Source organism: Cyprinodon tularosa, unplaced genomic scaffold (assembly GCF_016077235.1).
Source record: "Cyprinodon tularosa strain WSP-4 unplaced genomic scaffold, ASM1607723v1 ctg101, whole genome shotgun sequence".
NCBI classification, from domain to species: Eukaryota; Metazoa; Chordata; class Actinopteri; order Cyprinodontiformes; family Cyprinodontidae; genus Cyprinodon; species Cyprinodon tularosa.
In genome coordinates, this window is record NW_024037794.1 from 469,069 (window position 1) to 482,108 (window position 13,040).

The 13,040-nt window shown below is 38.2% G+C and overlaps 2 protein-coding genes across 4 annotated transcripts; both read right to left on the reverse strand.

Moving 5' to 3' along the window:
* Positions 1–984: 984 nt before the first annotated feature.
* si:ch211-244c8.4 (APC membrane recruitment protein 2) lies at positions 985–4,946 on the reverse strand. Of its 2 annotated transcripts, XM_038277298.1 has the most exons (2): positions 3,431–4,946; positions 985–2,353 (listed from the first exon to the last, which is right to left on the reverse strand). In XM_038277298.1, exons 1-2 carry the CDS (start codon positions 4,742–4,744, stop codon positions 1,826–1,828), a joined length of 1,842 nt encoding a protein of 613 aa, XP_038133226.1. In that variant the 5' UTR covers positions 4,745–4,946; the 3' UTR covers positions 985–1,825. The 2 variants fall into 2 exon arrangements, with proteins under 2 accessions (XP_038133226.1, XP_038133217.1); XM_038277289.1 differs by having other exon boundaries at positions 985–4,945.
* An 898-nt stretch (positions 4,947–5,844) lies between these two features.
* On the reverse strand, positions 5,845–12,362 carry LOC119778171 (organic solute transporter subunit alpha-like). Of its 2 annotated transcripts, none has more exons than XM_038277309.1 (8): positions 12,052–12,362; positions 11,749–11,900; positions 11,515–11,588; positions 10,013–10,171; positions 9,741–9,852; positions 9,511–9,657; positions 7,493–7,598; positions 5,845–7,392 (listed from the first exon to the last, which is right to left on the reverse strand). In XM_038277309.1, exons 1-8 carry the CDS (start codon positions 12,125–12,127, stop codon positions 7,232–7,234), a joined length of 987 nt encoding a protein of 328 aa, XP_038133237.1. In that variant the 5' UTR covers positions 12,128–12,362; the 3' UTR covers positions 5,845–7,231. The 2 variants fall into 2 exon arrangements, with proteins under 2 accessions (XP_038133237.1, XP_038133245.1); XM_038277317.1 differs by having other exon boundaries at positions 12,048–12,362.
* Positions 12,363–13,040: the final 678 nt, after the last annotated feature.

Genomic DNA, 13,040 nt, shown 5'->3' on the forward strand with positions numbered 1-13,040 from the left:
TCACCTCTACCCGATTTCCCTTGCAAATAACGTACTACATCACAACTCTAATGTAAACACAAAGAAGTTTTAGAAATTCAAAAAGTATAGTTTGCATGAAGTGTTTTTTTTTTTTTTAGGGTGAGAGCAATTTATGTTGTTCTCGACCTCTTTGAGGGAAACTGTGTTTTACCTGGGTTAATAGAGATTTGCTGGGAAATCTGGTTTTACTTAAAAAGCTGATTTCTATAATTGAAGATATAGCTAAGGTGGAATTGAAAGTCAGAATTTAACAAGTAAGCCTTATTGTCAGTGTAACTGATAAAAAAAATGCAAAGAAGGCGACAGATAAAAAGTATTTACAACTACTTCTGATGGTTTATATTATTCTATAAAAGCTACAATAATGCAACCATCAATTTTTTAACATTTAGTGATTAGATGCAAAACACTAGAAAAAGAATAAAATCATCTGATTCTATTACTAATAGTAGTTAGAACCAAAACAAGTAGTGAAGCCCTCTTCCTCTCTGTCTTGCACCTAGAGCATGCTCTCTTTGGGTTTTGCATAATTCCCAGATCAGATACCACTGACAATCTGAACCAAAAAAATAAAAAAATTAGTTATCTAATACTTGTTTTGGGGGGTATTTTTTGAATAATTACTTGTTTTATCTCAGTTGTAAAGACATTAAAATCTCATATAAAGCAGAAGAGTTATTCAGCAAATTCATTTCCTCTAAGAATAGCAGTGACACACATTCCCAAGCCTTTTTACTGATAATATGGTATGCATGTTAAGTGCTTTTCCCTCGCTGCTGATTGGCTGATCCCAGCTGACATTCAGAGGCTCGCTATTCAGGTCAGTGAGCTTGGAGTGTGAATGATGTTGGAGCGATGCTCCTTTGGGGGTAATCCAAGAGAGCAATACAGAGGCAGGAAGATGGGCTTACTCCTGTTTTGCTTTGAAGCAGCATTAAGGACATGATGGAACTGATCACTCCATCTAGGCACTCATGTTTTTTTTTATTGATTAAATAAGAAACAGAACAACACATATGCTTCTCTACACTGAGATATTGTTCTCATTTGAGCATAACTGAGTTTAAAGTAGACATGTGCCAGTGTATGAGCCGGAGAGCTAATCTCATCACTCCCCCTTGTCTCGCTCAAACGTCCACAATGGCCATTCATAATGGCCTCTGTCCGTTCCACTGAAAGAGCGATTTCCACTCCTCGACAACAACAAACAGTTCATGATGAGAACTTATAACGTTACATATAAGCAGGCAGGCTGTACAGTCCAATGTCTTGTGCAAAACGGATGGCACGTTTTCTGCTACATAGATCCATAGAGAGGTGTGGAATGTAAATTTCATTGTTGCATTCGTTTTATGCTGATCTGCCAAAAATAGAAAAAGACAAAAAGGACGGAAGCTTGAAGGAGAACGCCCCCGACCCCCTACCAAAAAAAACTAAGTTTCAGGAGGTTACTACAAAAAGTGGAAATAACAAAAGTTAAACCAGTGTAGAAAAGACTGAAGAAAATCTGAGTCTGTAGGAAAAGCACCTTTGACAAGGCACTCGCCCTGTTTGTTTCCTCATCCAAATATTCAGGTGTGACCTTTGAACCTTTCCTGAGTGCACGCCTGACTAGTGAAGCACCAAAGATAGGGACTCTTGCTCCAGCTCCCCATAGAGATGTTGATTTGTGCTTGAATGCTGCCTGGCTCATTTCTATGTTTCTCCTTGGTGTATTAAAGTAAAGAGAGAAAGTTACAGCATTGAAATGGGTTTTAAAGAATGACAGTTTACATTAGCAACTGCTTTAGTCCAGTTTTATTTTTTACTTCCTTATCTGCATGCTGCTGCCAGTAGTGGCAGGTTTATTAGCGGCTCTGCGGACGGGCACTTTGGACACGGGGATCTTTGTACGGGGGGGTTCTTTAGTCTGGGAGACCTGTGATGCAGCGTGGAACTGGGTGTCGTGCTTCAGAGGGATCTTTGAGTCACGCGCTGAACTTGTGACAACCTTTGACTGTTGAGGCTGCTGATGCTCCACCGGGTGATGTTTTGAGGCCGGAGCATTTGCCTCAGGTGAGACCATTTTCTCTCTGCCAGCTGCACTATGTGAGTTAAAACCGTGTTTTTCTTCTACAACTGGCGAAGTGGGGTCCTTGCTCGGTTCGTAATGGTGAGCTTCCCGGACGGGCTGTCTGCTGACTCTTCCTCCACCAACCACTGGTATTTTACTGAGACCCGTTGCTTTTGATTGTGATGTCTTCTTTTCTTTGGGGGGCAGTTGTTCTTTTGTTTTGGACGGCAGCCCTTGGATCACCTGTTCACCTGCTCCATCCGGACTATCTGGCGATGCCTGCACAGAACCCCTAACATTAGCAGAGGATGGTGCATCTATCTGCCAAGAAACAGGTGGAGCAGAAGCAGTTTGTGGTTCTGGAGTTTTCGGTTGGGAAACTGGGGCAGGTGGAGAAACTGGGAGAGATTCAGGGTGGGGGCTATCTATGGATGATGCCACTGGGGTTTTGGATCCAGAAAATGTGGTCTGGGCAGGTGCTGGAGGAGTTTTAGATACGGAAACTGGGATTTCAGCAGGGGAAGTAAGAACTTTAGATGAAGACTCCTGCATTTTAACATGAGTAGAGAGTTCTTTAGATAGAGAGTTTGGGATCTCAACAGGGAAGGTAGAGCATTTAGAGGAAGATTCCTGCATTTTAACTGGAACAGATTGATCCTTAGATACGGAAACTGGGACTTTAAGAGGGGCAGGGCAGATTTTAGATTGACAGATATCAATTGGAGTTGGAGAGGGAGGTTCTTTTGATGCAGGAATTGGTATGTTAGCAGGAGAAACTTTTATCTGATCCGGAGCAGATGCAGTCGCCGATGATGTTGGAGCAACGTGAGTGAGGGGAGCTGTTTCTGTGCGCTGTACGGCGGGCATCTTATCTAAAGCTACTGATATTGCAGTGGGTTTAGTTGTGGGTGGAATTTTATCTAATGAAGCTGAAGACGGAGACGGAACAGATGCAGGGCTGACTTGGGTTTTAATTGCAGCATTGGAGGTTGAATAAGGGCCGGGGTCAGAAACTGTTTTGTTAAGGTCCAGATGGTTAGGGGTTAGGGTGGGCTTGGAAGGGGCCACTGATGCTGAACCAGAAGTTGTGGTTGATGCGGTGAAGGACGTGATCTTTGAGGAAATGACTGGGGCGAAATGTGGGGATGTGGTTTTATTCGTAGAGGGTACTGATGATGCTAGGGAATCTTTGGATTCTCCCACTGCTGAACTTTGAGATTTAATGTAAGTTGACTTTTCCAGGTTAAAACTACTATTAGTGGGAGGCTGGGTGATGGGGATGGGAGGACTGTAGGTTTCGGCTACAGGTTTAGATGATACAGCAGGTGAAATAGATGTACGATCAGGTTTACTTACAGGTGCTTTATTTGGAGCGATCTCTGTAGCCATGTAGTTAGCGGTAGAGGTCAAAGTCGGACTGAATGAAGAAACTTTTTCCACAGTTGCAGATGCATTTGCAGGGGGTGTGGTTGTGGTGGAGCTTGGAGTGGACTGAATTGTCTTGGAGATGGAAGATGTAGCTGATGACGATGGAGCTGTTGAGGGTTTCGTTAAAGAAGGAGCAGGAGTTTGTTTACCTTGCATGGTGGCAGGAATAGAGTCTGAACTCAGTTTGACAGGATGAGAAGTCAAAGTGAAAGATGAAGATGAGACAGCTACAGAAGAGGGTTTAACTGTAGCAGTGGAGCTGACTGTTGAGGAGGTTGTGGTAGAGGAGGAGAGGGTAGGTTTGGAGAACGGAGACGTGGATGATACAGGAACATTAGCATTTAGAGCACTGCTAACTTTACCCCACTCTGCTTCCACATCAGCCATGATGTCTCCACCCCCTGAGATTGAGTCAAATGTCAGGAGAGAGGAGATATCTGCCAGCAGTGAGCTAAGGCTGTTATCACCAGGTACCAGCGGGGGTTCTGGGGTAAGCAAAGGGGACACATGCTCTTTTGTAGGACTCACAGTCTCTGCAGATTTCACCTGTGGAGCCGGGGTCTTTGACGCGGTCATGGCTGAACTTTCTTGAGTAGTAGAGCTCTGGACAGGCTCTGTACTCTCGGTTTCAGAGCTGTCCAGCGTGCGAGGCTGGCATTTGGGTGTGAGTGTCATGTCATCTTTGATGATTTCCACACTGTTAGTGCGGGATGACTGGAGAAGAGGGCTCGGAGGGGCTTCCTCTTTGTCTTCCTTATCCCTTGATCGGAGCTTGACGTTGCTGAAAAGGCCCTTGAGGCCACGACGCTGCCGAGCCGGAGGCTGGGTCACTGTTTGGGCTCTGCGGTCCCCCACTGCCCTTCTTCCACCCCTCAACAGTGAGAGGAAGCTGAGGGACTTGGCTGAGCTGGCTGAAGAGATGGAGGTGCGGGCAGGAGCCGTTGCCAGAGCATCATCTTCACCGAGTGCTTCGTCCTCTGGCTGCTCCCCATCTTCTTGTTTCACCTCTTTTCCATTTTCCTTATCTTGCTCCTGCTCTGAATCCTGCGTTGAAGTCTCAGATAATCCCTCAGATGTTTTACTCCGGCTGACAGATGACTTGTTGTTTCCGTCGCCTTTTTTTCTGATGGAAAAAATGTTACCTGGTTTACGTTTTCCAAACAGCTTGAATCCTTTTCTGATTTTTCCAGTTGGCTGTGATTCATTAGGAGGAGGGTCCATGTTTTCTGTCTGTACATCCATCCTCTCTGTGATTCCCGCCACCTATATCTAAGTCCTTTGTCACTTGCTCAGTTATTATTCCAAACCTTGTGATGGAGCATTTATATCCAGGGCTTTATCTCCGTCTGTAGCCTTGCACTCTGCTGCTCACACTGCGTTTCTTTATCAGTCTCCTGTATCCCTCCCTCCCTCTGTGGTTCCCATCCAACCCTTTCTCCTCTGTTTCTCCCGCCAAAGCACCGCCCCTTTGCCTTGCTCTTTTTTTTTTTTTTTTTTTTGGTCTGGCTCCTCTCCCTGGCTGCCATGGCAACTGAGGAGCTCAGCAGCTTTCGTCACCAATGCAGAGCCAGAGGCTGTCATCAGCTAGCTCTGAAACACAGCTTTCTTTTTTTTTCTGTCTGATGACTGTGTTTACATAAACAGGAAAAACAAACGCTCCATTAATAGATTCAAAATCAGACTTCTAAATAACCTGACTAAAAATAAAATAATTTGATGCAAATTATTGCAAATAAGCTGAAGGGACTTTCAGTAGCAACATACATTTATTTTTACCTTCATCAAATCAGAAAAAAAGGGAAATTCTATAAAATGTATACAGTATATTGTAAATGTATTTGTGAGCTGCATAGTTTACAATGTTGGGGGGGTCATTTTGCATGTTTACCTACAGGAAATTTCTTGTAAGTTAATTTTTTGTTTATGTTACTTCAATAAAAGCATAACTCTAGACTAAATAATTGAAATCCTAAAAAAAATGTTACAAACTATAGTAGGTTTCTGACATTTCAAAGAGCAATACATCAAATATTACAAAGCAACTAGAATTTTATGCAACTTTTAAGTCACATAATGGCAAACAAAATAAATGAAGAAATTATTAGTATATTTAAAAATGCTTTGAACTAGATTTGAAAAAGATTTTGAGGTCACTCTCGTGCGACCTCTTGTGGTTATGTTAGGAACAACACACGGCCGTAATAAAAAGGAAAGGGAAAAAAGAGGGCCAAAAATGAAGCTGCTTTCTCATCCACTTTCTGCCAGAATGAGCCTGTGTAAGTGGGTCAAAATTCATACTGTATATGCTTGAGTTACTTGATTTCAAAATGTGACACACATGCTTTATGAGGCATTAGGTATATTAAATATATCCTCATCACAGACACAATGATTCGCTTCAAACATTTCTCTTAATTTTGGAGAGCATGGATTGCTGTTAATGAAAATCCAAAATTCACTTCCTCAGAAAATATAAATATTACATAACACCAATAAAAATACTTATTTTATCATATGCAAATATTTCTTTATGGCCTTTAGTGTGAGGGAATATTGCTGACTTAATAGTCCATTACATCATTCTCATAGAAAGCAAGTCATAAAAGGCCATTGCTTTAGAAGCTGGAGTGTTGTATTCAGGAGCGTGCTGAGTGCTGTACCAAAGCATAATAAGAGAAAATTAGAAGAAAGGAATAACATGGTAGAAATAGCTGCACAGGCAATGATTGAGAAGATAGCATACAAGAGTTACATCCAGATATACAGGATGTATACTGTCTTAAGTCAGGTCTTTGGAAGCCACAACAAAGAGACATATTTAAAACATGGGCTACTACTTTTGCCACAAAACTAGGAAGCAAAAAACAGAAAGAAAAAAAAACAACTGAATGCATTGCTCTGTTATGATTCTACACGAAACCTACTTTTTAATTGAATTACAAAACTGAATCAACTTTATAAATGATTATTTTGTCCCTTCTGCATCTGGTAAGATGCAGAAGGCATAGGTGCTTTGATGCACTTCCAATGTTGCATATAATTTAAAGGCCTTTAAATGCTGCCCTGCAAAGAAAGCTGATATAATTGAAGCTGTAGACTTTAAAAATAAATCAGAGGGACATACCGGTAAGTCAGTTGCACACTATGGAAGTTTTCATCTGTGTTGCATTGTAAGAATATATAGCTTTATAATGATGCTGAGGTTGGTTCTTGATTCACAGCTTCAAAGTAACTAAATAAAAAGCTTATTTCACTGTTTGTCATTTTGGTCTTGTCTTTTATAATCTATTAAATTAAATTAGTCCATTTCAATCTTAAACATATGTCTAACAGAGCCTACTTAAAATCTCTAATCGTAAAGTCTGTCACTAACATTAGACAGACAAATGTCTTTTTTTATATATTGCTTTGTTTCTAATAAGTTAAAATAAACTACAGCAACCTTTTGTTTTTCTCCAAATGACCAACAGTTGAATAGTGTTCACTTTTTTCTTTTTTTTTTGTATTTTAGTTTTCAAGACAACCAGTTCAACTGATGTGCAAAAAAATCTTAATTACATCAATGCAGAAAAATTTTGAAAATACAAAAATGATTCTTTAAAAATGACACCTCAATAAATAATATGCACTCAATTCTTTAACAAGATGCTAAGGGTAAATATGACATATTCCATAAGTTATACAGTTCCAAAATATGTTAGTTGAAAGCGTTGACATTCCTGGTCTTCTTTAAACATCATGCTCCTCCAGAGGAGCCTGCACGATTGCCTTGTGGTTCAGCACAATCTCTTGCTCCTCAATTTCAACTGGATCGTACAAGCGACGGTATAAATACCGGGTGAAAAGGCTTATGATGAACATCTCCATGATCAGCATCTTCTGACTTAACACTGCAGATACCCACAAAATAGACAGAGAGAAAAGAAGACATGATATGAGTTGTAATATTTCAGCTGAAGTGGCTAAAAAGTATTCAGAGTTGTTTCTTACTAAATCCGCGGTACTGAGAGGAGAGAGGAGGGGAGCAGGCGATGCATCCGTTTGCAGCCAGGATGTTGATGATTGATGTCTGCAGCTGGGTCAGCACAAATGTGAGCTGAAAAGCAAATAGATAAATCCTCATTATAAGCATGCATGTGGAGGGAAAATGTTTGCAGTGCTGTAGCTTTTCAATTCAATTCAGTTTATGCCTATAGCGCCAATTCCCAACAAAAGTCATCTCAAGACACTTTACAGAGACAATTCAACCAGATCATCCAGTCAGATCTGTTCAAACTTTTCTATCCATGGAAAACCAGCGGATTGCATCGACTCATTGACTCGAAGGCAATCCCTCACATTAAGCATGCCTCAAAGCCAGTACTTTAACATGCAGAACCTCTCTTCCACATTTTGACACATTACAATGAGTGAAAAATTGGATGATGGTGCTTTGGATGGATGAGATCAAAATCTATTTTTGTCCCCAATAATAACAATACATAGGACACTTATTATACAAGTGGTAGTATAATGTTTTAGGGATGTTTAAAGTTACATGGGATTTAGTTATAGTTGGAGGGAATAATAATAAATAAATTGATTTAAACACAGAGTAACCATGGCAGTAAAATTGTTAGAGATTACAAAAGGTTTAGGCCTTGGAAGGGGATTTACTGCCAAGAATCAGAGAAACCCTTAAAATACTGCAAGAGAATGGTCCTGATCAGGGATTCCCAAACATCCAGCCTGTAACCCCCACAATTATACATATAATTACTTTGTTCTGTATTAGTTAAAGAGTAGTAATTATGTTCAATTCTATTTTTATCATTATTAATGGATTTTTAATATTTAATTGGACATTTAATCATTTATTTGTAAATATGCCCAATTTATTGATATTTTTGATCATTTATAATGTATAAAAATAAATAAATAAGGGTTACATATACCTCTTTAATGATGCACAGAGGTGAGTACATTGTACTCAAGTAAAGGTAGCACTACTTCAACATATTTCTACTTGAGTAAAAGTATTATTTAGCTGTCCAATAAATTAATCAAGTATCAGTTAAAAAGTTCTTTAGGAAAAGGCTACTCAAATTCTGACTATCTGTTTACCTTTCAAAATGATTTAACGAGACTGACTGTAAATAAATGTGGACATTTCTTTTTTCAAAGACTATAATATGATATTTAATACAACGAATAAAAACTCAGACAGAAGAAAGACTTATTCAAGTCCCTTTTGTTAGTATATAGTTTTTTTTTTAGTTCTTTAGCATACATACAAAGCTATTTACTTACAGTATCTATTAAATATATAACATACATTACCTTAATTTAATGTCATACGGGTCTAAGTAAACAGGTAAAACGCAACAATTTTCTACAAATAAGAAAGCTAATTTTAATCAAACTTTAATTTTCTATATTAAAGTAAAGTAAAAAGTATGGTGCAATGAAATTACTCCTAAATGTACATTTTTGTCAGAAATGTATTTAATTAAGTTTAACTGAGTAAATGTAACTAGTTATTACCCACCATTGATGTTAGATGTGTTCATTTTTATGAGATATTTACTTTAATGTCTTTCATATGTTTGCCCTCCATATACCTCACATCACAATCATTATAAAAACGTCTTACATCTCCCCAGTTGATGTCTAATAATCCCCCAGGGGGTCCTGACCCCTGCTTTGGGAACACCTGGTCTAAACCAAATAAAATTCATGAATTAAAATGACTAAATCAAATCCAAATATAAATCTATTACAGTAAGTATTAAAAATGTGGTAAATTCTACAGCTTTATCCCCACAGATATACTTTTATTTTTTTTCCTCTGACTGATTGATTTTGAGCTATTTGGCAAGCTGGCAAAAACCTCAGGGAAAAGTATCCCTAAAAAGGTATCTCCTTATTTAACATTGCTTTATTTTTTCATTTTACAGTTACATGTAGTATTGGAGCCTAATTTCTTTATTAAGCAAAAAAACAACAACAAAAAAATAAAGTTGACTTACTTGGTACATTGCATACTTGGGAATAATTTTCACGCTGCGTAAAAGGATGTTAAGGTTCATGAAGACGATGCCGACTGGCCAAAGGGAAATTACGGTGAGAACACCAACAGACAGGTTGATCCAAAGGGTTGCACTTCTGATCCCTAGCTAAAAAAAAAAAACAACACAAAGACATCTTACATTTTTTTATTCTTAACAAAAGGATTAAAAGATGTAATTTAAGCTCTTACATTTGTGGGATCATAGATGGCATTTCTCCAGAGAATTACAGAAATGATAGAGAAAACTGGTTTTAGGATTGCATACTGTAGAGATCCCAACTTCAGCAGGAATAACATCTTTCTAAACAAATGCAGTAGAAAGAAACAGCATATTACTGTCAGCAGTAGGAACATGGATATCATAAAATGAAATGATGGAAACATAACTTAATAAAAATACTTAAATCAATAAAGAACATGGGACAAATAAAAGGGAGAAGAACTCAAATAGAAAAGCGTACCGTGACATCGGTACGAGAGGTAAACAGGGGCAGCAGCAGCAGCAGGGTCCTACACTGATCTTGAAGTTTTTACCAGCAAATATTTTTAGAAAAGGAGTGGAGCCTCCAAACTCCTCAATCAGCAAACCCAAAATCTTGTACACCACAACTGAAAAATAACTGAAAATGGAAAAAAAGAAATTAATGCATAACTTATAACACGGATTAAATCTCCAACAAGTAAAAATATATAATGGAACTATTTTCATTTATTTGTTAAAAAAAAAAAAAAAAAAAAAAAAAAAAACAGTTGTCCAAACCTCAGCTGAGTTCAAATCTCCATCTCTCAATGCAAATAAAATGGGAGAAACATGCATCTGTTTAACTGCATTAGCAAACATTCTCTAAAGTCAGGTTCACGACATTTCTATTGTTGATTAAATTACCTTTTTTAAACACACAGAGATAAGGGATGAAAACAATGAGGCAAAAATTAATTAAAACAGCTATGTAGGGAAGCAAACAAAAAACAACTTCTGCTCATGTAAAAACTATTTCCCTGCAGTTAACTGGAAAAAAAATAGCCTTGGAAATTAATAATCTTTAACAACATGGTCATAATGGCCAATAAATCATCTGTGTTTAAATTCAGATATTATAAAGGATATTAGGGGGGTAACAACTAATTAGAGATTTATGATGAACATATTGTTTTCTTTTTATTAAATCTGTCAGCTTGGATTCTAACAGAATCATGTCTAAAAAAAGAAGCGAGGGGAGCTCTCTATTGTATATGTGGTTGAGCTTTGATCTGAGGGTGTAATGATTCATCAATCAGTTAAAATTATACTATGAACTCCAGGTGAAGTTTTGTGGCTTTTATATTTATTACTCTGCGGCCATTCACCTTGTTTTCAAGAACAAACACAGGGGCCAATCCTAAACCTTTGCTATGTAAGAAATACAGATTGCATTGGTTAATAAATCTGGGCTCCTCTTAACTTTATGTAAAGGATTAAAGTAAAGCTTAGGCAGAAGTAATACTGACAAATCCAGGTCCTATACTTTTAATTCAATGTGGGCAGCCCATCTCAGTGTCATGCATTGAAATTTCAATTAAAATGAAGAGATTACTAAGAAAACAGCTGTATACTAACTTCCACCCCACAGATACGGATGGGGTCCTTGTGAGTAGGCTGGAAAGAGAGCTTCAAATGCGTTTGTGCAAAAGTTATAGATCTGTCTATTTTGATTTGCTTGTATAGATTTGATGATTAAAAATTTGGAAGAAAAGTGAAACCAATATGGGTCCTAAATGTTCTACTTTTTTATAACCCATTTGAAGCACAGCAACGACCAAGCTGGTGCCGGTCTGCATATGCAGATATGGGATGTGCCAAGCCAACCTAAAATGGTCCCATGCAAGAATCCAGTACTGAACCCAAGCCAACTTGACCGTAACACAACTCATATTGGCCCCCCAAAAAAACATGTTGGGTAAGGAGGACGAAGCCAAAGCTCACCATGCTGACGTCATGTCTGTGATCATCACCGCACGAGGAATCCACAACCCGAAGCAGGCCATGGTGGCGATGATCTGAGACACAAAGAGTACAATAACACCATACTGTTCATCTGTAATTTTCATTAAATGTATTTGTAGTTAGTTAAAGTAATATGCTGTGTCCATTATCTGTTTTCTATATGGTTTAAACTTAGCAGCAACTTCTAACAACCTCTGAGACCTGAATACTTACTGGTGACACACCACTAATCCAGATGACGATCGTCTTCTTGGGATAAGGCAGGTGTTTGTAAATAAACAAACACTGCTCCAGGAACAAAAGCAGGGAAACACAGGACATAAAGGTGAGCACGAAATAGAGTCCAAACTCAAAAACATCTAGTCCTGTCATGGAAAAACACAAGAGAAATATTCAATTATCAAAGTCAGGAAGTAATAGAGGACCATGTTCAGTTAAGTTTTATTTCATTACTTTAAACTGAGAGTTTAGGGTAATACAATCAGCAACAAGGATGTAGTAATGAGACTCACTTACGGTTGATCATGTCCAGAGCCAGTGGAGGCTCCAGTAAACACTCTGGCTCTATGGTGCGTCTGAAGTCTTCATCCATGTTGACCAGGTCTTCCTCTTAAAAGCTTTTTCAAAAAGACTGCAACTTGACTGCAAAATGCTGGTGCTCCTTTCACATTGCCAGAGGACTCAAGAGGCAGAAACACCTACAGCTGCTCTTTACGCTTCAGCCGACTGTGATGGAGTGAAGACACACAGCCTATAGGTCACGGTTTTAAACAGCAGTCGCCGCTGCTTATTCATTCACAGTCTTGAGTCATAGTGATTAGAGAACCATCAAGGGCAGAGTTTTAGTGAATCGGGTGAGACAGAGCATTAAAATGAAGGGCTGGACTTTGACAGGGTGTGTTGATTCCTTACATGAAAATAAAATAGAGTATAAAGAGATAAAGGAATTTTTTTCTAGCATTTTACAGCTTGTGTTTCTCACCCTCCAATCATCTGGTGTCAAATTTGCTTGACAGCTTCCAATAGTGATTGAATTTAAATTCATTGCTTAAGCAGAATTATTACATTTGTTTAAATATTATCAGTGATAGGGGAGCCAAACTTAAAAAAATAAATAAAAATAATAACTTCAACCTTTTGAACTATTCCTATACTTTTGCAGACAAAGCAAAAAAAAAAAAAATATACAAGCTGATCCTTGTAAAATCTTGGGTAATGTATAAACTATCACACTACTTCTCATTTGTTGTGACACTGAGGCCATTCACCTCATCCAGCTAAGTATCCAGTTAAGTATCTCCTGTTAACTCTATATGTAGTTTTCCAGAGAAAAGGTCAAATTATCACATATCTTTTCTCTGATGATAGTGAATGCTTACATGTACAGAATAAGATATTAAAAAACCAAGAATTAAATTTGAGGTCTAGATTTAAGAGCAATCTATTGTATGTATCTATTTTTGCATGTATTAGTTAGAAGTTGGGAGACATAATTTTGGACCATT